Raw genomic sequence first — 25830 nt, 5'->3', positions numbered from 1 at the left:
TTTAGTTCTTAAGTTTAAACTTAGTTCGATACTTACTGTACATACAATTCTTGCTTTCATTTAGAAATTGAAGTATTTAAATGATTCAGAATAGAATTAAGGATACAAGAAACTGAACTATATTTATATCAAACAGATCTGGTGAGAGATGTTTCTATCCTCAGAGCAAAAGTGCAAAGCTTTGCAAGTAAAAACAGCATTTAACCGAAAGAAGTGCATGTTTACAGTCTGATATTTTTCCTAAAAGTCATTATCACTTCTCAAAGCGAGTGTTTTTGCAGGATCAGGATGTCGACAGTCGTTCCATTAGGTTTGGAGCATCTAAACACATTTGCATTTGCAGCAGCGATAATGACTTCAAGCTGTGTGTTCATTAAACTACTTTACTTTCTGCCAAGAATTTTCTTAGCATTACGCCTTCAAATAACGTTTATTGTGTGTGATGTAAAACACTAATAACAAATAAAAAACTTTTAAGTGCTCGTAGTTATAATCCTCAACTCCGTGCCTCAGTCCTGAAGAGTCTAAAAGCATCCTGGTCATGGTCTCAAACTCAAATTTAGGGTATAATTACCTCAATTACATCCCCACACTCTTTGTGGATTTTTAATTAAGACCTCATTGTTCTTTGATTAAGTGTTCATTGAGCTGCTTCGCTTTTATTAGTGCTTTCTGGTGGAAATGAATGACTGCAATCACTGGCCAATGTCTTAGATTTGCTGAAGTGGTGCTTTAATCTAAAATACATATTTAGTGACATATTGAATTATTGAATGAATGATGATTTTTTTTTTCCCCTAGATATTTCTATTTAGCTTTCATTTTAATGTGTAATTTTACTGTGGTCTAAACTTATTTTCATTTCTGCTTGTTGCATATGAACATCTTTTTCATCTAATATTTATATTTAATTATACTTCGGTTTGAGTTCAGTAAATTAAAACAATATTTTAACATTAGCAATTTTAGTTTTTTGTTATTTTTTGTAAATATTTATAATAACTTTAATTTATTTTTAATCAAATTTTAAAATTATTTAATTTCAATTAGTTGACAAGGCAGTATTTGAATTTTTTTTTTTAAATTTTACTTTAATAGTTTCAGCAAATATTCATCTTTTATTTTATGTTATTTTAGCTGAATTTAAATGATTTTTATTTTTTATTTTATAGTTTTACTTAACAATAACAATATTCAATAATAAATAAATATATAATTAAAAATGCAAGATAAATCTCTAAAATTGAAAATAACCTCACATTTTACATTTAGTATTTACTGTAAATATTATGAAAGTATATAATAATTTTAAAGTATTAATTTTCCGAATCAGCATTTATTTTTAATATTTTCAGTTTTCATTTTAATTTTATTTTAAGCTAAAATATGTTTTGTTATGTACTCTTGCCATTTTTGTTTGATTGAGTCTCAGTTTGTTCTGTTTCTTCTTGTAATCTCAGACACACTGATGATCAGATCAGATCTCTGTCTTTGTGGAGGAAACAAAAAATCTCACTGGATCTTTACAATTAATGGAAATATGAATGTTTGGAAATCTAAACTCACATTTCCTACAGCAAAAGATAGAAATAACTGACTTCCAGTTGATGAAAATACTAGTGTTGTGATGATTTCGTCCTCCGCTGTAACAGAATGTGACTTGTTTTAGCTTTTAGCAGCAGCTCAGATGTAAGAGAGTTTATTCTCTTTCTCTCTCAGTGGTTCTGACTCACCTGGAGCCCAACACGACGTACGAGGTGCGTGTGGCGGCGGTCAACGGAAAGGGTCAGGGGGATTTCAGCCGCACGTTAACCTTCCAGACGTTACCCATCCGTGAGTCTTTCTCCGTCCCTTTGCCTTTCAGCTGGACATACACTCATACACCCAGCCAGTGCCTTCTGCCCAGCAAGCCTCCAAACACTTATTATTATTTAAAAATACTTTTCTATTTGAATATATTTTGAAATGTCAAAATGGAATTTCCTACAGCATGATCTTCAGAAATCATTCTAATATGCTGATTTGATGCTAAACAAACAAAAAACAAAAAACATTATTATTATGTTGAAAACCAAGCCAAGTAAGCCAAGTTTTTTCACGAATCTTTGATGTATATAGGAAGATCTATACCAGTCAAAAGTATTAAGCAAGGATGCTTTAAATTGACATTTATAATATAACAAAAGATTTTAAATAAATGCAAAATTTTCTTTTTGCAATTTGCCAGGGAAAGTTTTTGAATTTTTATCACATGTTACTGTAAAAATGTCTTGTGTGATATAAGTTGTGTTTGCAAATTTTTATTGTATTTGTTGTACTTGTTTTTTTTTTTTGCCATTATGCTGACATGGCTTTAAATAAATATATACTATACTATACTATCCTTTAAATAAATGCTGTTCTTCTGAACTTTCTGTACAATAAAGAAAGCTGGGGAAAAAATCTACTCTAATATATATATATATATATATATATATATTTTGTTTGAGCAGTAAATCATCATATTTTCATGATATCTGAAGATCATGTGACACTGAAGAATGGAGGAATGATGCACATCACAGAAATAAATTACACTTTAACACAGATTCACACAGAAAACAGCTGTTTTAAATTATAATAATATAAAAATTTTTTACTGTAGTTTTTATCAAATAAATCCAGGCTTGGTGAGCAGAAGAGACTACTCCAAAACCTTAAAATATCTTACTGTTCAAAATCTTGTGACTGGTAGTGTATTAGTGTTTTAACTCTTTGGTTGGGTTCGAGTGTTTGACAGCAAGCACAACGAGATCTTTCTCTACTGTACAGAGTCATGTTCTCCAGATTTCAGAGCTCAATCTTAGATGATAGTGTGGTGTGTCTGTGAGATCTTGAGTCGTGTCTGATGGTCTGGTTTCTTCAGGCGAGCCCAGTCCTCCGACGGTTCACGGTCAGAGAGGCGTTGGGAAGGCCTACAGACTTGGACTGATCAAACAAGACGACGGCGGGATGCCCATCGTGGAGTACATCATCAAGTATAAAACTGTGCGTACCATACCTCAGGAAACTGACTTGGAATAAAACAAAAAAATAAACATAAAATAAAATAATAAAAAAAAAATTATGCAAGTTGCCAGAGTTCAGTAAATATAAACTGACTTGAAATAAAAATAAATAAATAAATAAACATTGTCTGAAATAAAACAAAAAATTAAATAAAATAAACAAAATAAAATTATATATATTTTTATACAATTTGCCAAAGCTCAATAAACATTAACTGAAATAAAATAAAAATAAAAATTAACATTAACTGGAATAAAAAATAAACATTAATTTAAATAAAATAATAACTATTTTTGTTTTAATGCAAATTGCCACAGCAACATTTCTCATTTTAACTTGATGGACTAAAAAAAATATATATAAATATATAAATAAAAACTGATATTAAAATGAACAAAACTGTATAGACATAAATAACCTGACTAAAAATAAAAATAAAAAAAAATGTGAAAATTAATTACAATTTGACTAAAATTAAAATAAAATAGAAAATAGAAAATTAAAACCTGATTCAAAATATTAATAAAAACTGTAATACTATCTCAATAATACTAAAATAACCATTTTAAATATTTACTTTTAACATTAATTATTTTTTGTTTTGGTTTAAGTAACTTAAAGGGTTACTCCTCCCAAAAATGAAAATGTTGTCATTTTATTACTTACTCATGTCGTTCCAAACCCGTATAAGCTTTGTTCGTCTTTGGAACACAATTTAAGATAATTTGGATGAAAACAGGGAGGCCTGTGACTGTCGAAGTATGCTCTTCTGTGTCTATGGGACTGTCTCAAGCCTCCCGGTTTTAATCCAAAATATCTTAAATTGTGTTCCAAAGACGAACAAAGCTTATACGGGTTTGGGACGACAAGTGATTAATGACAAAAATTTTCATTTTTTTGGGTGGAGTAACCCTTTAATTTTAACAATTTATTTAATTAGTTTCTAAGGTGACCTTTGTATTTTTCATTTAAGTTTTTGAAATGTTAGTTTTTCCATTAATTATAATTTTTTTTATTAATTTTACCTTCATTTGAATGAATGAGTGAAAATGGAATCATTCTATTTTTAGTTATCATTAACAGCACTAGCAGCGAAATAACTAAATGTTTGTTATTGCTATTTTATATATATATATATATATTGTGTGTGTGTGTTAGTATCTGTATTTCATTTATCTGCTAAATGAATACGTTTCAATGTATAACGCAAGATAAATCTAGATAAGTATTTGGTCAGAAATACAGTAGAAATAATAATATTTTGAAACATTATTTCAATTTTAAATAACATTTTTCGGAATCTAATACAATCCTCATATTATTCTGATTTGTGAAGATCTTGTGACACTGAAAACTGGAGGAATGATGATGAAAATACAGCTGTGCATCACAGAAATAAATTACACTTTAACACCTATTCACATAAAAAACAGTTATTTAAAACTGCAATATATATATAGGTTTTTTCAAAAGCATTAGAAATTGTACAGACAAACAGACTTTTGACCATCAGTGACTCACACTTGCTATAGGCAGTGTTTGCATGCATGAATTCATTGTAAATGCAAGTCCATGTTGTGTTCTCTGTGTCCACTGAGGATTTTAGTCTTCTCAGTCAGGTGAAATCATAAACAAACACGTTGACAGCTGCAAGCTGAATAACAACACTTGTGGTTTAATATCACAGACGCTTGAGAGAAACTGTAGGTTTGTTGCATGTTGGGTTTGTCCTGTACGTTTGCACACACTGTGTTAGTCTGAGCTGAAGTTATCGTGTTTCTGATGGGTTGTCTGAATAATCCTGCTCTTACCGTGGCCTCATTTACTTAAAGAATACAGCTTTGAATGCTTTGAAGTCCTTCTGTTCTCCACAGAGGAGCAGCAGGAGGTGATTCCTCTCCGTCACGGATATAAGAAACAAAAAGAGCCAAGCGCTCAATACTAACACTTACACACTTACACCTACACTGACCTGCGCTGCGTCCTGCTCTCAGGGGAATCTCAAACAACACAGGTTCAGAAACATTTATTTGATTAAAAATACAGTAAAAATTGTAAAATATTATTGCAATTTAATTATCAGTTTTCTGTGTGAATATCTGTTAAAGTGTAATTTATTTCTGTGATGCACAGTTGTATTTTCAGCATCATTCCTCCAGTCTTCAGTTTCACATGATCTTCAGAAAACAGAATAATATACTGGATGTTTTGGGGAAAAATGTGATTAATTGCACAATGTGAAAACTTTTTTTCATGGAAAATTACAATGCACAGTAAAAATAAATGAATAAATAAATCACTTTATTCAGTGTGATATTTTGGATCAGTTTGATCACATTAATGTATTAATTTCTTTTTTTTTAATTATTGAAATTTATAAAAAGAAAGAAAAAAAGAAAAAGAAAGGTAACTTATTGAAACCAAACGATTGAACTGTTGTGTAAATGAATATAATGAATAATATTAGCATACAAAACCATTAAATGTAATGGAAATATGAATTTAACTGAATATAAATTACTATTATTATTATTATTATTATTATTATTAACGTCATCATCTTTGTATTACAGTAATGGAAATTTTGGGGGGAAATGTGATTAATAGCACAAAGTAAAAACATAAAAAAATAATAATAATAATTCATAGTATGTTATTTATTTATTTATTTGCATTGTTTTTGTTTGTTTGTTTCATTTTCCATACATTTTCTCATTGTATTTTGTGTGAAATATTTTGGATCATGTATACCTAGTGAATTAATGTATACTTAATAAAAATATTAATTTATGTATATAAATCTTATTGACATTAAACTATGGAACATACATAAATAAATAAATATCAGTAACATGTCATGGTGTTATTGGTGCTGCTCGCAGAAGCTCAACAGCTCAAGCTTTACCTTACAGACACATTGGAACCAAAACAGACTCTCCTAATTCACGTTTCTCATCTTATCACAAGAGTTTTGTTTCCTTTTAATCTTAAAAGTCCACTTTTCTCAGTTCTCGATTAATAAGATAAGTCCTCGGTCTACAAATAAGCCACATTGTGGGGGTAAAATGGGTTTAGTTTCAGGTTGACTTTAAAAGACACTCAAAAAAAAGAAATTAAAGGACACTGTTATCGCCGTCAGCCAATGAAAACGTGTTTATGTCGATCACATGAGAAGCTCTCATTGAAGCCTGCAAAGCTTCATGGGAAGTGAAATCTCTTTAAAGTGCTTTACGATTCTTTATTTCTCCTTTAGATCCGTTTGTTTATTTTCTGTCTCATTTTATATCGTTTTTGATGCGGTCCATCAGACTGCTTATGATGATCCAGACATCTGAAAATGAAAATAAAGCACCATTAAGGCACTATTTCCAGGTCATCTCAATTATAATAATTGGTAAAATAAGTATTAACTGACATGAAATTAAAAATAAATAATAACCCTAAACCTTTAAAGGTCCCGTTTTTCGTGCTTTTTTAAAGCTTTGAATGTGTTTACAGTGTGAAATAAAACATGTGTTCATGTTTCGCGTGTAAAAAAACACAGTACCTATCTGCATACCGCTGCTTTCACTGTCAAAAAAACGGGCTGATGACTTCCTTGTTCTATAAAGTCCCTCCTTCAGAAACACGTAACGAGTTCTGATTGTGCCAGCGGTTCCTGTGTTGTTTGCCCTTCTGGAAACACGATTGGACTAGTTTTGGAGTAGTTTTGAGAAGCAAGCGTGCAGGAGCATGTGCTGGAGATGTACTTATAATCACAGGAGCGTTTTTACTGGCGATATGCGCATGAAAATCGCCTTTGGTTTTTTTGCACAGCCCTAACATCTAGTTAACAAAACGAAACAGTGTTGCCCTTTGTGTAATAAATTACAGAAACTGTTACACGCACCAACTTAAATAATAAAATACACTTGTGGTCCATAAACAACGCCTTCTCCAGACAAAGAGGGAACTGCTCCATCTTTCAAGAACAATCTTTGTGCGAATCCGGCATTAAACTGATTGAGATTGAGGAAGCTGTCCTCAGTAAAATGTGCTGCACATAGTTTTACATGAGGATTATAATCTTCTGGAACCGAGTTAAACATAAATTGTAACCATTAATCTCCAAGTACAGTGTCCCTGGGAAGCCCAAACAAAGATGATTGGACTCCAAGATGAAAATAACAGCGTTTCGACGACATGGCGACAAACACACACGCAGCTCTTCCTCTTCTCCGTCGGAGCGCAACAAGGCCACGCCCCCTTTTTTGTGTATTCCTGTGGGCGGAGGTTAGTCAAAAAACTACTTTTAGTGACGTCATTACTGCAGGAACTAGAGGGATGTAGTCCAAACGGGTCGTTTTTTGTAGGCGAATTCTGTTAAATAAAATATCTCGCTTGGCATTGAACTTTGAGCTTTGGAATTTTACAGATATTATTTATACTCTAACAACAACAACATTACACACTAACTAAAGTTTAAAACATGGGATCACGAAGAGCGGGACCTTTAAAAGGTAGTGTCCAATTAATTAATGCATGTACATATTATGTTAAGGGTGTATTTACCGTAATTCCTCAAATAAAAAACGGTAGTCAAATAAACGCCGGGCCTCTTATAGTGGCCGGGGGCGTGGTCAACACGGATGAATAAAGGACGGTCTTAAATAAAGGCCAGGGGAAAATTTGTGCAGCAGAGCCAGATAACGAACGAACCAGCCACTGCCGGAGTGTTTCTCGTTCTCGTGTGTGTGTGTGTGTGTGTGTGCTCTTGTTTTTGTGACATATTAGGACACAACTCTGTATAATGTCATGGGTATGACACAGGTATTACAAGGAGAGGGTGACTTATGAGGACATAACCCATGTCCCCATTTTTCAAAACGCTTATAAATCATACAGAATGAGTTTTTTTGAGAAAGTAAAAATGCACAAAGTTTCCTGTGAGGGTTAGGGTTGGTGTAGGGCCATAGAATATACAGTTTGTACAGTATAAAAACCATTACGCCTATGGGATGAACACACTTTTCACAAAAACAAACGTGTGTGTGTGTGTGTGTGTGCAGGATAAAGAGGAGCAGTGGATGACGAAGCTGGTTCCCGGTGTGAATGATTTCGCTCTGCTTCAGCCGCTGCAGTGGAACACACGCTACAACGTGGAGATCACGGCACGCAACGTAAAGGGTCTGTCGGAGCCCACCTTCTTCCAGTTCCTCATGCCGCAGAAACCTGACATCACAGGTACATCCTCTGTGCACTTAGGGCTGAACTGTGTCAAATTAGTGCAGAATCCATTCGCTTTTATTATCCAGAGTTCGGCTGTGTCCCATCTGGCATAGACTCTGTTATAAACCCTACATAGGGAGCGACCTTCTGATATGCAGTAAGTCTAGTGGAGCTTCACAAGCTATTTGTGACCCTGCAGAACAAAACCAGTCTTGAGTCTCTGGGGTATATTTGTATGAATAGACAACAATACATTGCATGGGTCAGAATTATATATTTTTTCTTTTATGCCAAAAATCATTAGGATATTAAGTAGAGATCATGTTCCATGAAGATATTTTGTAAACTGCCTACCATAAATATATCAAAACTTAAATTTTTGATTAGTAACATGCATTGCTAAGAACAAAATTTGGACAACTTTAAAGATGATTTTCTCAATATTTAGATTTCTTTTTACCTTCAGATTCCAGATTTTCAGATTTGAGGTTGAAATCTGTCTCAGTATATGAGGAAAAGTGCCTCGTAAGACGAGCCCTTAGTAGTCAGCAGCAGACAGCAGGCGGTTCACTGGTTCAGGAACAGATCGCTGGTTTCAGGTCAGCAGACAGCAGCTGTAAAACGCTGCGTGGGCATGAATATGATGATAAGGACATTTGGCACTGTATAATGCTGTATGATAGCAATGCTTCATACAGGACAGTGACTTCCTCGCACTCAGGGCCAATTTTGTGAGTCATTTGGCGCTCTATTGGCAGATAATGTTAGTGCAACTTAAGTGTATTTCTCACAGAAAGTGTTCAGGATCTCAATAACATACTGAAACCTGAAATAGAAATAACCCTGTTACACATACAGATCAAAATATGAATGTTTTGCTGTTTTAAGTTTCATAGGGTAGTTTTTACAGTTTTGTATTATTAAAAAGACAAAAAAAATAACTTTGCGTTGATGTTATAGATCTGCGTCTGTTTTTGTTCCCCGTATTTTATTACATTAAAACTCCTCTTTTTGGTGGTTTACTTATAGTTTTAATTAGTTTTAAACTTTTTAAGTTGAATCACTGGTGTTTTCATAACCGATGTTGACAATCACGTCAGATCAATGAGTTACATGCACATAAACCTCTAAAAATAACAAGCACAAACGTGTCAGCAATTAAACCTGTAGCTGAATATCGATTAAAATGAAGATAGGGTATGAGAGATGCGCTACATCCTTAGATTTCAACTTTCAAAGTACCTTCAAATGATTGAAAGCCGGTCGTTCTCGTTTGTTGTTGATCTATAAGTCAATGTGTTTAAAGGGACAGTTCACCCAAAAATGGAAATTCTGTCATTGTTTACTCTACCTCAAAACTGAGTTTCTTTCTTCTGTGGACATATTTTGAATAATGTTGGGAACCGAACAGTTGACGGCAGCCATTGACTTCCCTTTAATATGAAGTCAGTGAAGGAATAGTTCACTCAAAAATCACAATGTGCTGGAAATGTGCTCAGCTTCAGGCCATCCGAGACGTAGAGTTTGTTTCTTCATCAGATTTGGAGAAATGTAGCATTGCATCACTTGCTCACCAATGGATGTAAATGGGTGCCGTCAGAATGAGAGTCCAAACAGCTGATAAAAACATCACAATAATCCACAGCACTCCAGTCCATCAGTTAACATCTGGAGAAGACAGAAGCTGAAACAAATCCAGCATTAAAACTTTTAAACATTGCTTGATCTGTGCAGATTTTTCTCCTGATTCAGAACACTTCTGAATTTCACTGGAGGAAGTGTTATAATGGATTATGGACTCATATTTTAAACATTATCAGATGTTAAGTGATGGACTGGAGTGCTGTAGATTATTGTGATGTTATTATCAGCTCTCATTCTGACGGCACCCATTCACTGCAGAGCACCCATTGATGAGACACTGATGCAATGCTACATTTCTACAAACCTGATGAAGAAACAAACTCCTCCTAATCTTGGACGGCCAGCTAATTTAATTTCTGACTAAACTATTGCTTTAACTTAAAGCGGCAAAAGCGAGCGTCTTGAAGTTTGATTTCCGTTTGCTTCATCCAGCACTGAACATGAATCTGTGTTTGTGTGATTGATGCTCTCTGCATTTCTCTCTCTGATAAGAATCAATGAAACTCTCTGAAGATGTTCATGGCACTGATGTTGACTCAAGGTTTCCCATTTTTAAGAGTTTTCTTCTGATCAGTGCTTCAGGTGTGTGCAGGACATTAACAGACTTTTAGATCCTCTCAGATGGTGTTTACGCTGCGGGTCAGTCCATGTATTCGCTCCATAAACATAATATGACGGTAAATGTCAGTCTCCGCTGGTTCTTTGTGTGAATCTTTGATGCCTTCATCCATAACGCATCAAAACAACTTGAAACTTGTCCTTAAGCTTTGACTAACTTCAGATCAATATGAGAAGAGCTGTGGACTTAACACATCAGAAACAGTCATATCTCCAAGCCTGTGATTACTGAGAAATCATCTAAAAGTTTTGTTTTCTGTCTAGCTACACTAAGTACATGCTTTCAGAGGAAGAATAAAGAACTACTGGATTGCATCTTTAAGCATTTCAGTGCATTGTAAACTGTCATGTTTCTTGTAGATTAACTTTTTTGTCTTTATTTTATCATAAAGGAGTGACGCACTTTTCAAACATATGACTATTAGCCAATGAGGTAACATTTGACTACTGCAAAAATATAAGACAACAGATCCAAATAGACTGGCAGCCGGTGATGTAAACTAAAACTAAATCTAATGAAATAAGGTTAATATATATATATATATATATATATATATATATATATATACAGTACAGACCAAAAGTTTGGACACACCTTCTCATTGAAAGAGTTTTCATCAAAACTATGAATTAACACATGTGGAATTATATATGGAATACATTACAAAAAAGTGTGAAACAACTGAAAATATGTCATATTCTAGGTTCTTCAAAGTAGCCACCTTTTGCTTTGATTACTGCTTTGCACACTATTGGCATTTTCTTGATGAGCTTCAAGAGGTAGTCACCTGAAATGGTCTTCCAACAGTCTTGAAGGAGTTCCCCGAGAGATGCTTAGCACTTGTTGGCCCTTTTGCCTTCTGTCTGCGGTCCAGCTCACCCCTAAACCATCTCGATTGGGTTCAGGTCCGGTGACTGTGGAGGCCAGGTCATCTGGCGCAGCACCCCATCACTCTCCTTCTTGGTCAAATAGCCCTTGATGCCTTCAGTGTGACTCTACAATGTTCATAGTCATGAAAATAAAGAAAACTCTTTGAATGAGGTGTGTCCAAACTTTTAGTCCGTACTGTATATATATAAATGAAAGCAGGTGGTGTTAAAGTATCAATGTTACAAAAACTTGAATAAAATAAAGCTAAATATTAATGTATTTAAAAAATTAAAAAGTCAAAAGCATATAAAATTGCAAAATTAATATGAAAACAAAATCTAATTCAAAATTGTTATACTATAATAGTATAGGAGGAGCCTGAGAAGCCAAGAACGTGTCCCGGCAACAGCGACCGGTTCAAGGTTGTGGCATGGGGACATAACGTCTCCGTTCCCTCCATCAGGGAACGAGGGTTACGTACGTAACCGAGACGTTCCCTATCTGTCGGTCACTGCGATTTATGTCGAACGACATATGGGGTCCTATGGAAAACGCCACAACCTGAACACCGTCACAACCCTGTGGCACTGCAATTGTCGGCAAGCCGTGGCTTGCCACAAAAGCTACTTGTTTGCCAAGAGGGAAACCTTACCGTGGAAAAATACACATATGGGATTACCTGTAGGCAATCAAGCCATATGGACACCTAGCCCAGTACAGGAGTTGACCGGAGCTCCGGGCATGCTAACACCAGTACTGGGCATGGCGACAGACTGCTCCGCCAAGTCTGACTGCCGAGGGTGCTGGAGGATGCTCAACCAGGGTGCGCCAACTGGGGAACTCTACTGGGAGAAGAAAGGCGCTCGCATCCCTGTGTTAGGGGGAATGGCGCAGCAAGCTTGACACCCAGTCAGCCCTTCCCGCCAATTTACCTGTTACCCAACACACGAGAAGATACTGGCTCTACACGAAGGTAGTAAAACCTTGCGAAGGTGTTAGGTGTCGCCCAGCCCACAGCTCGACAGATGTCTGCCAAAGAGGCACCGTGCGCCAGCTCATAGGAGGAGGCCACACTCGGTGTGGAGTGGGCCCTCACCCCTAGGGGGCACGGCTCACCTTGGGAATGGTACGCCAAGGCGATGGCATCCACTATCCAGTGGGCCAACCTCTGCTTGGAGACAGCCTTCCCCTTCTGCTGACCTCCAAAGCAGACCAGGAGCTGCTCAGAGCTTCTGAAGCTCTGGGTGCGGTCCTCGTATATGTGAAGCGCTCTTACGGGACACAGCAATGCCAAGGCTGGATCTGCCTCCTCCAGGGGCAGCGCTTGCAGGTTCACCACCTGGTCTCAGAAGGGAGTGGCCCGGCCGGGGTCTCAGGACAACGTGAGAGTAGGCTTCCCTTTAAGAAAGGAGAGACGCGATCGCAGCGTTGCAATGGTCACACACGCAGTGCGTGCATGAACTATCCAAGAACGCGCCTTCAGCGTGCTGAATGCCCAGACACGGAAGACAACGATCGTGGCCGTTGTCAGAGAACAGGAAACGACTGCATCCAGAAGGACACGGACGAAACGGCGTCTTTAAAAAGACGCGAATCGTCTGTGATTTGCTCTTTTAGGAAATCTGCTCTCTAGTTGAAGCGCCCAGGGGAATCGCTGAAAGGGACACCACTGTTTGCGCCGTACCGCCAACCAGAACAGCTTCCCGACACAGCAGATGAATTGCTTTGTGGAGTATAACAGCTTTCATACAACCACTCGGCTCCGAAGCAAAAATCTAATGAGTGGAGGCGCCTAATGAGTGGCTCAGGTATGTTAAATCCACTAGCCAATTTTCATTGGCGTTTTCTCTTAAACTCAGAGATGATTGGCCTCCCAAGTGAGACCCCATATGTCGTTTGACATAAATCGCAGTGACCGACAGATAGGGAAATATACATATATATATATATATATATATATATATATATATATATATATATATATAGGATGTTTGATGTATGTTATGTTTACTGAAAAGTTTCATTGTTAAAGGAAACTATAAAAAATAAATTGTTTATTGAAATAACGTAATAATAGTATTGGGTGAAAACTGTATGTTTTTACTAAAATTTATAAAATTAAAACTAAAATAAAAATAATGCTAAATATAAATATGGAAAACAAAAAGCACAGAACAAAATAATTCAAATTCAAATTGAAAATATTAATAAATGCTATAATAATAATACAAAAATAACACTACTGGCAACATGGACAGCCATCAGCACATGTTAGTGTTGTGAACATTTATAGTATATATGTTTTTTTTTGTTTTTTTTTAATAAAAATATGACAATAAATGAATAAATGTTGAATGAATTTAGTAATATTTGACCCTGGCAAAAAAATACATAAATAAATAAATGCATACTGGAAATATATAGCAAAACAAATCTGACAGCAGTGTGTTGTGCTTTGCATTTATTCTTATTCATAGATAGAAAAATAGAAAGAGCGTAACATTTAGACATTGATGCATGTTATTAAAAAATGTACTGTTCCCATTAAATGACATGTAAGTGGCCCTGAACTACACCGAGATGTTAAAAGCCTTGTCGTCTCTCTCAGACACAAACAGAACATGATCATGAAGAAACGTCTGAATATCTCTATCCATCAGTGTGTTTTCAGTCATGTCTGTTGAGCGTGTGTTTTGCTCCCGGTCTCAGCAGACTCCCTGTTCAGCGGCCTGGGCCTCGGTGCGGTGGTGGGACTTAGCGTGGCGGCTCTTCTTCTGCTGCTGGTGCTGGTGGACATCAGCTGCTTCTTCCTGCGTCAGTGTGGCCTGCTCATGTGCATCACCCGCAAGCTCTGCAGCAAGAAAACCTCCACCAGCGGCAAGAGCAAGGAGCTGGAGGAGGGCAAAGCTGCGTATCTGTGAGTTCATCAGCGTTCGTTTGCATGAGTGCCGTCGGTTCTCGGTCCGTCCGTCTTTCTCGTGCGCTCATCATCGCACTGGATCTTTCGTTTGGTGTGATGGATGATTACTTGTGAGGATGTGGCAGCTGGTCAGACTAGAAGAACGGTTACTGGGTCTTAGGAGATGTTAGGTTGTTTTTGTCTTACAGTAAAAATGTTGCGCTAACATTGTTTTCTCAATCAACATCAGATGTGTTTTTGAAGGATTTCATGTCCTGGAATTAATATTTTTATTCATTGTGAATGCATGAAATTGGTCGAAGGTGACAGTAGAGACATCTAGATAGATTTATGTTTCAAATAAATGCTGTCCTTTTGAATTTATTTATTATTCGTCTGTGAATCCACAAAAATATTGTGCAGCACAACTGTTTTCAACATTGAACTTGATTAGCAAATCAGCATATTACGTAGAATGATTTCTGAAGGGTAGCAGGAAAGGAAAAATTATGCTGAAAATTCAGATTTGATCACAGGATTAAATTACATTTCAAAATTACATTCAAATTATAATCAGTTATTTTACATTGCAATAATATTTAAAAAAATGTTACTGTATTTTAATCAAATTCATGCAGCCTTGTTGAGCAGAAGAGACTAAGTAACGATTTACCGACATGAAACATTTGAACAGTCATTTGGTTGTAACAACGTTGTCTTTGTGAGACTGTGTTTGCATCGTTTAGCATAATTTCAATGATTGTATAATCATTTTAACATTTACATTTGAAAGCCTGCTAATGAAGTAATAATCTGTCTCCTTTGAATCTGATGATTGATAAAAACTGACAGTCATTATCTAATAATGAGGGTTGAATTCCACCATCAACTTACAGTAGATTATTTCATAATATGTTCCCATTACCATTAAACGCTACTAATAATATGCACATATAGATATGCAGTAATGGGCTCGTTTAATAACGTTCTGCTGAGTGTCTTCAGTAAATGATCAGAATCGCTTTAGCATTAGACAGACCTCATGAGATTCATTTGCTAATAAAAGACTGGGTCTATTGATCTGTTTGCATTAGCGGCGCATTAATTCCAGTGCCGGTCAGTTTACTGTCATAATGGAAGATTCTTTCAGATATTATTTCTCACATACACAATTACTCGCTATAGTATGATTAGCACTGAGACAGAAGTCATAATAAAACCTCTGGAGATTGAGATTTAGATCGGTCTAACAGTGCAGGAAGAAGTAAGGACATTATAACATGCCTTAGCATGTTTAATAGATCTATACTTGTAGATGATTGTGTTCAGAATGGAATACAATGTTTTATTAATAGTTCACCCAAAGATTGCATTGGCTGGAAATGTGCTCACCCTCAGACCATCCATTCAAGATCAAGATGAGTTTTTTTTTCTTCATCAGGTTTTGAGAAATGTAGCATTGTATCAGTGTCTCATCAATGGATGCTCTGCAGTGAATGGGTGCCGTCAGAATGAGAGTCCAAACAGCTGATTAAAACATCACAATAATCCACAGCACTCCAGTCCATCAGTCCACATCTGGAGAAGACAAAAACTGAAACAAAATATGTTTTTTCATGAGTCTATAATCAATAATAACGCTTCCTCCAGTCATTACATGTGGATTATTGTGATGTTTTTATCAGCTGTTTGGACTTTCATTCTGACGGCAGCCATTCACTGCAAAGCATCCATTGATGAGACACTGATGCAATGCTACATTTCTATAAACCTGATGAAGAAACAAACTCATCCTGATCTTGGATGGTCTGAAGGGTGAGCACATTTTCATTTTTGGCTGAACTTTTTCTATATACTTGCAATGGTAAACAGTAAGTATGTTGAAATAGAAGTTGAGTTGCCATTCTGAACATTCCCAGTGTGCACTTGTGTTTTAGTGTGATGGACACCTGCATGTGTGTTTGTGTGAGTAGGGTTGATGGCTCGAAGGAGCCCATCGTGGAGATGAGAACTGAAGAAGACAGAATTGCTAACCAGGAGGACAGCAATCAAGTGCACGAACCCAATGAGACGACTCCTCTGACAGAGCCAGAGTAAGAGTTAGAGCTGAAATGTGAAGTGCGTCAGAGACAATTACAGCATTACAGCTGACGTTTAATCAGTTAACCTTTTAAACATTTTGGTAGTAAGTAAGATTATTTAAAAAGAGATTAGTACTTTTATTCATCAAGGATGCATTAAACTGATCAAAAGTGACATTAAATATGTTTATAAGGTTAAAAAAGATTTCTGTTTCAAAAAATGTTTTACTTTCTATTCATCTGTGAATCCTGAAAAATCACAGTTGCCACAAAAATATTGTGCAGCACGACTGTGTTCAACACTGATGATAATCAGAAATGTTTCTCGAGCAGTAAATCATCATATTTTCATGATTTCTGAAGATCATGTGACACTGAAGACTGGAGGAATGATGCTGAAAATACAGCGGAGCATCACAGAAATAAATTACACTTTAACAGATATTCACATAGAAAACAGGTATTTGAAGTTGTAATAATGTCAAAACTTTGACTGTATTTCTTTTAAATAAATGCAGCCTTGCTGAGCAGAAGTGCCTTAATACATAAACACTAATTACCAAGTACAACCCCAAACGTTTCAGCAGTAGTTTATGTTCAGTAGAGTCTTTGACTCTAATCGCTCTTAGATCTTACAGAATACAGCCAAGAAACTCAGTTTGCCGTCCTTCAGTCTGTTCTGTCCTAGCAAAAACTATGAACTACATTAGCAACGGTTAACTATTACTCAAGTCTGCACAACCTTCAAATTTCAAGGCTTTTTAAGTTTGTCTTTTCTAATATTACTTTTATAAGTTTAAAAGGTTTTTTTAGTAGCCCTTAAAACCACTAAGGGGCTGTTTTTAAAGTAAAAATGTATTTTTTTTGTGTGTGTTTTATTTTTATATGTTCACATTTCATTTAAATACTCAAGCTGTAAATTTAGTGGATTTTGATTGGCTGTCAATGTTTTTTGTTGTTGTTGTTTTGTTTATCAGCCCATAAAAAAGTTCTGAAACTGATTTTAACAATTTATTTTCATGAGATTTAGAAGCATGAAATGAACATCTGAACTATTTTTTTTTCAACCGTTTAAAGACATCAATACACAATTTTTTTTTCTAAGTTTAACTCCGCTCACTTTAATCTACTTTCCTCTCTTATTTGTTTATTTGGACAAGACTAGGGCTGTCGCGATAACCGGCAATATTGTAATACCGCGCTATTGACAAGCAAACCGCAGAGGAAAGATAGCAACCGCAGAAACCGCGGCAACCGCAGTGTTTTTTTTTTTTTTTTTTTTGAGGCTGTGGCCTTATTGTTTTTTTTTTCAATTTGTCACTGTGCATTCAATGTTATATACATTAATGATACAATATGGTTACGACTGTAATTTTCTCGCGAGTCCGTTGTAGCTTTATGGTGCTTCGTTCGTTTTGAATAGGCCGGCTGAAACGATGGGAGACGCTCGATCTCGTCCCAAAACCTAATGTCACGTCGCCAGTTTGGGAACATTTTGGCTTTCAACCCAATGAAAAGGGCGAGCCAGCGAATATAAATCAGCCGATATGCAAAATGTGCTGCAAAAAAGGTTCCTGTGACGCGGCAATAGCCTACATCTAATTTGAGGTCATCGGGACATTCTTAAACGCTTAACGTGGTTTAATGTAGGCTACCAATACAGTGATATTAACATACCAAACTCACTAAACATCATATTAATAAAGTATATTATCTACAAAAAAATCAAATGATCCCTGAATATGAATTCAACGCGTTTAATAACACGTTAAGCCTTTTCCTCTCATAGAAAACCATCATAATGCTTAACGTGTTATTAAACGACTTGCATTCATAATCAGGGATCATCTGTTTTTTTGTTTTGTTTTTTTGTACATCGTATACTACTTTATTAGTATAATGTTTAGTGAGTTTGGTTTTTAAAAATCATTGTCTTAGTACATTGAGCCACATTAAGCGCTTTCTTATAACGGTTTTCTATGGGAGGAAAAGGCTTAACGTGTTATTAAACGAGTTGCATTCATATTCAGGGTTCATCTGATTTTTTTTATAGATAGTATACTTAATTAGTATGATTTTTAGTGCGTTTGGTCTGTTAATATCACTGTCTTAGTACATTAAGCCATGTTAAGCGTTTCGAGTGTCCCCTGTCATCCAGCGCAGCTGCCCCCTCAAGCATCAGGTCGCGGAGCAACATCAAAAAGAACAGCTGAGACCGGACGACAGTTAAGAGTAGCTGAAGCCTTTGCGAAATCTGTAAAATACAGCCGTGAAAGTAACAGGCAAACCTGCTGAAGTCACGGACAACCTCCGCGTCAGTGCCCATACCCAAGAGAGCGTGAGCAGATAACGAGCTCACACACGCTATCTGCATGGGGAGTGCATCGACTCCAGCGCGAATCCACTGTCCTGGTGGGCCAGTGGTGGCGCGATAATCGGTCTAGATTTCCGCTGCTGTCCAAAGTCGCGCGCAAATACGTGTAATACAGGTTAGAACTCTTTGATTTCTTAAAAAAAATGTATTGGAAAACGCATGTTCTTGTTGCTGTTTGGCATTTAACAATAAACAAAAATGTTTTAAAACGTGTCTCTCTGTCAGTTAAAAAAGCAACAATATATGCTACATAATTCAATGATAGAGCTTTGTATGCAGCAAAATCAGGATAAATTAGGTATGTATACAAAAAAAAAACGGCGGTAAAACCTCATATCGCGATATTGAGCCACCCATAATAATCGCAGGGGTAATTTCTTAACCGCGACAGCCCTAGACAAGACAACATTTCAATGCATTTTACAAACTTAAAATGCACTGACAGACAAAACAGAGCAGAACTTCTGTTATGAAACAAGGTCTCAGCTTTCAAATGTAATATATTTTTTAAGAAATTCAAACAATAAATACCATTTTGTGGCTCTTTAACGTGTCGTGACAGATCGGTTCAAGCGGCATGCAAACCGATAATCTCTTACTACTAGTTATAGCACAAAATAAACATGAATGAACATTAAAATACTTCATTTCTACCATGCACAGATGTCAATACATACCATTTGTCGAGTTCATGTCAACAGACGTTAATCTACTCTCGTGTCTGGTTTATTTGTCGGACAAAACAAAGGCAGATTATGCGGTATGATTGGTCAATCACCTGTCAATCAAACTCTCTGCGAAGGGTCATCTAGAAGTCACCAGCTATTGATAGTTGTAGCAAAATGTTACAACCCGAATTCCGGAAAAGTTGGGACGTTTTTTAAATTTTAATAAAATGAAAACTAAAAGACTTTCAAATCACATGAGCCAATATTTTATTCACAATAGAACATAGATAACATAGCAAATGTTTAAACTGAGAAAGTTTACAATTTTATGCACAAAATGAGCTCATTTTAATTTTGATTTCTGCTACAGGTTTCAAAATAGTTGGGACGGGGCATGTTTACCATGGTGTAGCATCTCCTTTTCTTTTCAAAACAGTTTGAAGACGTCTGGGCATTGAGACTATGAGTTGCTGGAGTTTTGCTGTTGGAATTTGGTCCCATTCTTGCCTTATATAGATTTCCAGCTGCTGAAGAGTTCGTGGTCGTCTTTGACGTATTTTTTGTTTAATGATGCGCCAAATGTTCTCTATAGGTGAAAGATCTGGACTGCAGGCAGGCCAGGTTAGCACCCGGACTCTTCTACGACGAAGCCATGCTGTTGTTATAGCTGCAGTATTTGGTTTTGCATTGTCCTGCTGAAATAAACAAGGCCTTCCCTGAAATAGACGTTGTTTGGAGGAAAGCATATGTTGCTCTAAAACCTTTATATACCTTTCAGCATTCACAGAGCCTTCCAAAACATGCAAGCTGCCCATACCGTATGCACTTATGCACCCCCATACCATCAGAGATGCTGGCTTTTGAACTGAACGCTGATAACATGCTGGAAGGTCTCCCTCCTCTTTAGCCCGGAGGACACGGCGTCCGTGATTTCCAACAAGAATTTCAAATTTGGACTCGTCTGACCATAAAACACTATTCCACTTTGAAATAGTCCATTTTAAATGAGCCTTGGCCCACAGGACACGACGGCGCTTCTGGACCATGTTCACATATGGCTTCCTTTTTGCATGATAGAGCTTTAGTTGGCATCTGCTGATGGCACGGCGGATTGTGTTTACCGACAGTGGTTTCTGAAAGTATTCCTGGCCCCATTTAGTAATGTCATTGACACAATCATGCCGATGAGTGATGCAGTGTCGTCTGAGAGCCCGAAGACCACGGGCATCCAATAAAGGTCTCCGGCCTTGTCCCTTACGCACAGAGATTTCTCCAGTTTCTCTGAATCTTTTGATGATGTTATGCACTGTAGATGATGAGATTTGCAAAGCCTTTGCAATTTGACGTTGAGGAACATTGTTTTTAAAGTTTTCCACAATTTTTTTACGCAGTCTTTCACAGATTGGAGAGCCTCTGCCCATCTTTACTTCTGAGAGACTCTGCTTCTCTAAGACAAAGCTTTTATAGCTAATCATGTTACAGACCTGATATCAATTAACTTAATTAATCACTTGATGTTCTCCCAGCTGAATCTTTTCAAAACTGCTTGCTTTTTTAGCCATTTGTTGCCCCCGTGCCAACTTTTTTGAGACCTGTAGCAGGCATTAAATTTTAAATGAGCTAATTAAGTGGATAAAAGTGTAAAATTTCTCAGTTTAAACATTTGCTACGTTATCTATGTTCTATTGTGAATAAAATATTGGCTCATGTGCAGGGGTGGGTAGTAACGAGTTACATTTACTTCGTTACATTTACTTGAGTAATTTTTTGGGGTAACGAATACTTTTCGGAGTATATTTAAAGATGGGTACTTTATACTCTTACTTGAGTAAATTTTTGGGGAAAAATCTGTACTTTTACTTCGTTACTGTGGGCGACGCTCCTCTCGTTACTTTATCTTAATGCAATAAATGTTATAATGCTTCAGTTTATTCCAAACGCGCCGTCTACTTTTCTCTGGGCAATGAGCGATGCACATTCGCGAATGATTCATTCTTTTGAGTCAATTCTGTTCAAAGGCTTGATCAAACCAATTGGCAAACGAGTGAATTGGTTCATGAATCAGTTTGAATGAGTCGTTCAGTTCCCTGCCGCACGCGCTGAGCGTCTGAAGTGGTTCACTCGGAGTTGTAACGTTTAAGAACAGAAAGAGCGTTGAAAACGTGGCTGGCTGGAACTGCACTGAATTGAAATCTGCAAAGGCTATTATTTGCTAGCGATGGAGATCCTTATTAGATGAACACCGCGTGTGCTGTCTACTGTTTAACAGGTAATAACTTGGGCTACATTCGATTACAGTACACGATACCACTGTGACATTAGTTTGTTGTACGTGTGTGGCTTATAACAGAGGGGAGTCAAGTTGAATGTAGCTTCCAAAAGACAAAAAATAGCCGATTAAGATTTTATTAAATTTAATACAGAGATAGATGCGTTTATACAGCGCTGCGCATTATAACCAATCACACATGATTCCTTTGAGCTTATTAAAGCATTGGCCAATCAGAGGCATTCAGATGAGTCATCGCTAAAATGCCGGTGCTTCCTTCACTCGCTCGCTGACTGAATACCTCTTTCTGGCGAATTCTCTCGCAGGAACAACAAAGTGCAGATGTGTGTACGAATCTTTAATTAAGATATTGATTTCACAGTGTTAACAGTTTCAGTGATTTTAATGGGAGTTTCTGAGAGTGATTGAAATCTAGACTGTCAGTGAAAATGATCTTTAATAATGTAAATGTTATTTGCTCTCTTTCTGAACAATGAAAGATTAGTAGCAATATTTATATCACATTAACTTTCAATGTTAAATTCACATTTAATATAAAGTCAGTCGTATTAAAAATATGTTATGGCATGACACCTATATCTGTTACTTAAGTAAACAGACAGGGTTTTATAATAAATTACATAAATTGGAGTAAAGGCTGATGAAATATATACATTTATACACGCACACATACATTACATACATTTTATCTATATATCTAAATAAAAATAGGCTCAGTACAGTATATATGACCCAAAGTAACTAGTAACTAACTACTTGAGTAGATTTTTTATCTGATACTCTTTTACTCTTACTCAAGTAACTATTCAAGACTAGTACTTTTACTTTTACTTGAGTAAATATTTCTAGAAGTACTTTTACTTTTACTTGAGTACAGTTTTTGGGTACTCTACCCACCTCTGCTCATGTGATTTGAAATTCCTTTAGTTTTCATTTTATTAAAATTTAAAAAACGTCCCAACTTTTCCGGAATTCGGGTTGTAGTTTGAGCCTCTGTTTTTTTGCATCAACATGATCAGCTGATGTACAGACGCCACTTACATTTTCAGTTTGTCGTGTGACTGTTGTCGAAGAACATTTGCATGCTAATGAGATGCATGACTTTTCCTTTTGTTGTCACACGTTCGGCCCCGTTTGTGTCTCAAAGCATGTTGGATGAGAGAATGGTGATTAAATGACACTGATTCTGACTGCAGGAAGCTCCCGCTGAAGGAGGAGAATGGCAAGGAGGTGCTGAAGCCGGACTTGATCGAGATCAAGGTCCACACGGACAACAGCATCCACACAAAACAGGACGACAGCAAAGCGTAATGGAGCCCGGAGACGATCCCAGCCCGAACAAACTCAGACCAAATGTAGAAAGCAGAAAAAATCATGACGGAGATACGAAAGTGAAGAAAAAAGGGTGTGTAAATATGTTCAAACGCAAACAGAGACTGCGTTTTTGTGATAAAAAAAAAACTACTTTGATTGCTACTTTTCCGTTGGCGTTTACATCCTGATTTTTTTTGGTTTGGCTATGGAGGATCCCAGAAATTAATTTCCAGACCTTTCTTCTACTTTCCAGGCATGTCGGGTCAGCGGGACGTTGTGTTGTGTCTATAGTCTAAATGATGTCAGATTCTGGGCTTCTCATCTAAACGTGTTAGAGACTTCATCGGTTTTTGGCTTTTTCGCTGCTTTGGTAGATCTTTTCCATGGGGAAAATCCAGATGGATTTGATTTCTTATATTTTTCCGGGCATGTCCGACGAGAACTAGGTGGTGTGTCTTATGTATGTCGAATTCTGACGCTTGTTTTCCGTTTCGTCGCCATCAGTTTTAAATGCAGGGGTCACTTCGCAAAAGAAACCGGGAAAAACGTTGTTGTAAAGTGACTTTGTAGTTTGGATTTGCTCAACTGCCATGATGCCAGATGAAATGCTCTTATTAATTTATGTTGATTAATGTGTGCATGTGTGAGCGCATGTGAGAGTGAGTACGCAAATACACAAACAAAGATGTGGATATTTGACAGACGCTTTGTGAACGCAGTTTTGCTAGAGTTTGCTTTAATTCGTTATTCAGGAAACTTCTGTGAACGTGACAAGAGTTTAATTAATTTGCTCAAGGAGGATTATCTTCAAACAGTTAGTCCATCATGACTAGTACTGAAGCTTGAAAAGTTATATTATTTATAAATATGTATATACATAAATGTAAGTTTTCCTTTTAATTTTAGTTACATTTTTTCTAATTTATTATGTCATTTTGATTTTGTCATTTTTATTAGTTTTGCTTAAATGTATTTTATTTCAATTAGTTTCTAAAGCTATATTGCTAATTCAGTTAGTTTTTGTAATTGTAATATAATATTTATATTTTAATTCATTTGTTTTACATTTATTATTATTGAATTGTTTTATTTTTATTTATTTTTATTTTTTGTAATGTTATTTTATGCTTATTTAATATTTTGCATCGTATATACACTACAAAAAAGATTTGCTTCCTTAGTATTTATGTTTTGGTTTCTAGTATAAATATCAATAATTGCTTGAATCAGGATGCATTTACTTGAAAAGTAAAACATTGTAAGATATTTGTTCTTGTTTTTTTTTTAAATATTACTCAAATTTTGTTAGCTTTTACCTTAAACAAGCAAAAATATCTGCCAATTGGGTAAGAAAAATAATCTTAATTTAAAGATTAAACAAGATACTTTTTCTTACTCCATCAGCATACTTGTTTTAAGCAAAAACTGATCAAATTTAGATTTTTATTTTTTTTTTTCAGAAAACAAGACTCATTTTACTTGTCGAGTAAATGCATCTTAATTCCAGAATTTGTAGATATTCATACAAAACAAGACAAAAATACTTATATATAAAAAAATATATAATTTTTTTAATGTATTATTTATTTTAAGTTTTATTTTTTAGTAATTTTAGTGCTTTAGTGCTTTTATGAATCTGATATTGCTTTATTTCAATTAACGAAACATGTAGTATAATTTATATCATTTATTGCCACAAGAACACGTTAATTGTGTAACACGCTATCAATGCACATGTCAGTCATTCGCGTCTGTATATTTGTGTAATGTGAGATTCTGGCCGATGTTGCTGATAAAGGCAACGTTTTGCCCCTCGAGCCACTTTAGTTCTTATTATATTTGATATATTTTACTATGATCCACAGGTGTTTGTACATACATGAGTATGACGTATGATGTAGTGTTCCTGTATAACACGTGTTCCCAGAACATTAGGAATGAAATGAGTCTCTTCTGTGGGTCATTAATGAAGCAGCAGGGCATTATCTACCAAATCTGTTCTGTAAAGTGTTTGTAAAGCCTGTATGATGTCAATGCAACCACTCACACCTGCTTATGAAGTTGCAAAAGAGAACCAATCATTTGTACTTTTGACTTTTTAGTGACATGCAAACCATCTGGATAGAAAACATCTGTTGCCATCTTTTTTTTTTGTTGTTGTTCTCCAGAACTCTGCATATGTGAAGTACTGTGTTCATTGCATTAATCCAGAAATGAAAAAAAAAAAACATAAATCATGAACTGTTTCCGGCTGTTTCTCTCATTCAGATGAGTTTGGGTTCAAATACTCTAAGCATAACAGAAAAGTATTTTGCTTTGTTGTTCTGGTTGATTGAAGCTCTTTTCTTCCGTGTTTGTCGCAGGTCTTTAGCTGATGGAGAACATCTAAATCCTGAACTTACCACTGGAACACCTGTTAAAACTGTAATTTACCGCTGTAAATAAATGTGTACTAGTATAAGACAGTGCTTGTAAAACATTCTGTCAGCGTCCATTTATTTCCATCAGGTTTAGAATAATTAAGATTTCTTATGTTTTAGTCTCTAACGCTAACCAATGCTGTATTTATTTGATCAAAACTTCAGTGAAATGATGAAATATTACTGCAATTTATGTGGATATACAGTATCTAATTTATTATTTATCATCAACTTTGAAAATCTTTTTTTTTTTCCTGTTTTATTTGTTTAATTAATGTGAAGACCGGAGTAATTTTGCTTCAACTTATATTAAATTTCAACTTATATTCACTATTATTTTTAATTGCAGTAATATTTCTCAATTCAATCGAATAACTGCAGCCCTGGTGAGACTT

General features: G+C 35.9%; 1 protein-coding gene across 3 annotated transcripts in view; it reads left to right on the top strand.

The window, feature by feature from the left end:
- LOC132143340 (neural cell adhesion molecule 2-like) overlaps positions 1-23691 on the top strand; it is a 227431-nt gene extending 203740 nt beyond the window's left edge. Inside the window, exons 13-18 of one of the 3 annotated variants that reach the window (XM_059553466.1) lie at positions 1720-1833; positions 2906-3027; positions 8097-8271; positions 14099-14306; positions 16262-16381; positions 22898-23691. In XM_059553466.1, the coding sequence (XP_059409449.1) occupies positions 1720-1833; positions 2906-3027; positions 8097-8271; positions 14099-14306; positions 16262-16381; positions 22898-23012 (854 nt within the window). In that variant the 3' untranslated portion in view covers positions 23013-23691. The remainder of the gene's footprint in view (positions 1-1719; positions 1834-2905; positions 3028-8096; positions 8272-14098; positions 14307-16261; positions 16382-22897) is intronic. The other 2 variants (XM_059553465.1, XM_059553464.1) reach the window with 2 other exon arrangements.
- The last annotated feature ends 2139 nt before the right edge of the window (positions 23692-25830 follow it).

Source organism: Carassius carassius, chromosome 7 (assembly GCF_963082965.1).
Source record: "Carassius carassius chromosome 7, fCarCar2.1, whole genome shotgun sequence".
In the NCBI taxonomy this organism is placed as follows: Eukaryota; Metazoa; Chordata; class Actinopteri; order Cypriniformes; family Cyprinidae; genus Carassius; species Carassius carassius.
Note: the sequence above shows the minus strand (reverse complement) of the source record. Positions and strands in the feature narration are given on the sequence as shown.